We start from the raw sequence: 3591 nt of genomic DNA on the forward strand, positions 1-3591 counted from the left end.
GGTTTTAGTCGCTCCGCTTCGTATCTGATAACGCCCCTTAGCTGTTATAAATTCACTGTAAACCACGGCTTCTTGGGGCTTATTGCTTTATTTTACTTTATTTTATTTAAACATAAGTATTATTATTATTTGATTTATTTTATTTGAACATAAGTTGTAATTAATTTTTTTTATTTGAACATAAGTTGTAATTTATTTTTTTTATTTGAACATAAGTTGTATTTTATATTTATTTATTTTATTTAAACAAGTTTTTTTTTTTTAATGCATTGTATTTAAGTTGTTTTATTTATTTATTTTTATTTTATTATTATTATAATTTTTTTTTTTTAATGATGGTGTTTATTTTGGCAAGAAGACGCCACTCACTCACTTGTTTTTAAAGTAATGTTCTTTCTTCTCCGCAGCAGAATTACTCAGGACAGGGAGGGGGCAGTGGGAACGGAGGAGGAGGGGGAGACGAGGACTACGAGATCCCTCCTATAACCCCACCGAATCACCCCGAGCCGCCGCTGCTGCACCTGATGGACCCCGAGTCCGGCTACCTGTGTCACTCCATCCCTCACAACGGCCTGATCAACCCGTACTCGTACCCCGAGCTGCCCGCCCTCATGATGTCCAACATGCTCGCCCAGGACGGACACCTGCTATCCAGCCACATGCCCTCGGTGAGTCCCGCGCTTCTGCCCTACATAGACAGCACTGTCAGGCGTCAAGACTGCTCCAAACTAATTACATGGCTTTATAAGACAGCAGTTTGTGGATGAGGCAATCCCAGAATGCACTGCAATGAGCTCAAGATCTTAAATGGCAGATGAAGTCGAGGGAAGTGTCTAATTATGAATATTATTTTATTCATTACTGAGGATTATCAATACAAATATCAGTTTAATTAAGCTCTACAATATTTGTGTGTGCACTATGAGTTTTTATTTATTAGTAAAACAGTAGAATTAGTGTGTCTATTTTCTATTAAAGTACTCTCTGTTGACTTGAATTGGGAACAAGCAAAATGTCCAAAACTGTTTGTCAACCTCAAATTTAGCTCAAATTTATAATGTACATAATTGTTTATATTTTAAATAAATATGTATTTTTATTTATTATTTCTTATAATAAATATTAAATATTTATATTGTATATTTATATATTTATAACATTTAATAATATATATTTTATTTATATTTTTATACATCTTTTTATATATTTACAGTAAAAAAAAAAAATACTGATTAAGAATATAGTGTTTATTTAACTGTATTTTCTCATAGTTTCTTGAACCAAAAAATAAAAATAAAAATTTAATCACCAGGATGGCAATATGCATATGCAAATGATATGCATATGATGTGTTGCATAATTAAAGGGGATTGTATGTTCCATATATGGTATTTCAGGCAGGATATTGGGAGGAAAGTAAAGCTTTTGCATGTGCATCTTCAGTTTACTGTGATTTGTGAAGTGATCTTTGGGTGGATGTAGGGTTGTATATGATGTGATGTCTTTACCAATAATGTGATTGGTTATTTTGGTTGAATGGCAGGACTGTATGTTGAGTTTTGTGTGTCTGTGTTTGTAAGAGTGGCACAGAATGAATAGATGAATGAAGCGATAGCTGCTCATCTAAACATCATCACAACTAACTGACCACATCAGGCCTTCGTCTCTACTAAATCTACTCATTCCGCTCTGCTCCTCCTCCTCATATCCAGAGCTCATTACTTTGTGTTTTGTTGCTTAACACAGACTCTGAGGGCTATAAAGAAATATCAGGAGTGTCGTCAAATCTGCCATCTGTGGAAACTCCCTCATAAAGCGGAGAAATCCACAGAACAATTCAGAAACGCTGGGAAAACACTTGCTCTTTAAGAGTGCAAAATAGATTTATATTTCATTATAATTATATATTTTTCTTACTCGTGGTTTTGGACTGAAATATTAATTGAAATCAAGTTGAAATAAAAGAAAAGAAATATATTACACTTTGAAAAAAAAAAACATTTTTCAAAGTTGTGAGTAAAACAAAGATTGAACTGAAACGAAAAAAAAATAAAAAATTAAATGAAAATAAAAAACTGAATTTAGTACTGAAAAGTACTAAAATTACTGAAAAAGTAGTACAAATAAATTAAAGCTAAACAGAAATATTTAAAAATGTATAATAGAAATGACAAAAGCATGTAATAAAATTACTAAAACTAAAATTAAAAATAAAAGCTGATTCAAAATATTAATAAATATACTACTGTAATACTAAAATAATATTGAGGAATTCTTCTTTAATAGCAAATTGCACTCTTTAAGATTAACTAAGTACTAAAATTACTAAAATTGAAATAAAAATAAAGCTAAACAGAAATATAAAAAATATTTTTAAAAAATGACAAAAGCATTAACTAAAATTAAACATAAAAGCTGATTAAAAATATTAATAAATATAAAATATATTTTTAACTATAATAAGCGCTACGTACTTAGATTATTAAATGCATATAAAAAAATCTAAATTGAAATATAAAAGAATAATACAAATTTTTAAAACGCATGTAACAAAATTAATAAAACTAACTAAAATAAAAAAAACTAATTCAAAATATTAATAAATATTACACTACTATAATACTGAAATAACACTGGACAGATTTTGTGAGATTCACCTCTTTTAAACAAAACACAGTGTGTTCTTTTATATGCCCGGGCTTTATTATTTCTGACTTTTGATTATAAAAATCAATGAATTCAATGCATTAGCAGGACAGAATTTAAATTCAACTCAACTCTGATCATTCTTCTAATGACTCTCTACAAAAGAAGGCACATATAATGGACATCAGGCAGCATGACAGCGGTTCTGCATCCGTATGAATCTATGCATGCAATTTCTTTAGCTACCAGAACGCATTAAATCAACCATTCTTTCATTTCGAGATCCCATTTCTATATTGACACCCATCGAGCGGGTGAATAGAGTGTGCTAGTCAATAATACTGACGATGGACTGCCATTTTATTCCCATTTCTTCCCCAAGCAAAGTTCTTTAACCATGCAGTGATTATGTTCTGTAGTATTTGTGCTGTAAATTTCAGGTTGTTTCTGGTTGAGGCATTCGTCAGGGTTTATATGTCCACAATAACAATGATAAAACCAATCATTTTTTGAAAAGCTATATGCTCTGTGAGCTGTATAAATGGGATATATGTATTGTGCCCTATTCATTGCGATGCTGATAACATTCCATGCTTTACTTTGACCTTTTATGACCTTTGCCTCAGTCTGAGTTTGATGAAATGAAATTGTAGATTGCTGATTTTGTCTTGTTCAGTAGATCGATGGCATTCAAACACTCTATACAAGCCCTGGTTGCTTTATCAGTGTTGCCACAAACAGTGTTCTGTTCTGTTCTGTTCTGTTCTGTTGTGTTCTGTTTTTTCTTTTTGTGTTTTGTTCTGTTTTGTGTTTGGTTTTGTGTTTTGTTTTGTTCTGTTTTGTGTTCAGTTTTGTTTTGTTTTGTGTTCGGTTTTGTTCTGTTCTGTTTTGTGTTCAGTTTTGTTTTGTTTTGTGTTCGGTTTTGTTTTGTTTTGTGTTCGGTTT

General features: G+C 31.2%; 1 protein-coding gene across 1 annotated transcript in view; it reads left to right on the forward strand.

Annotated features, from left to right (window-relative positions):
* LOC107744344 (TOX high mobility group box family member 2) overlaps positions 1-3591 on the forward strand; it is an 84112-nt gene that overhangs the window by 34693 nt on the left and 45828 nt on the right. Inside the window, exon 3 of the mRNA XM_016557923.1 lies at positions 408-668. Within this exon, the coding sequence (XP_016413409.1) occupies positions 408-668 (261 nt within the window). The remainder of the gene's footprint in view (positions 1-407; positions 669-3591) is intronic.

This window comes from Sinocyclocheilus rhinocerous, unplaced genomic scaffold (genome assembly GCF_001515625.1).
Source record: "Sinocyclocheilus rhinocerous isolate Xijiao unplaced genomic scaffold, SAMN03320098_v1.1 scaffold1488, whole genome shotgun sequence".
Classification (NCBI taxonomy): Eukaryota; Metazoa; Chordata; class Actinopteri; order Cypriniformes; family Cyprinidae; genus Sinocyclocheilus; species Sinocyclocheilus rhinocerous.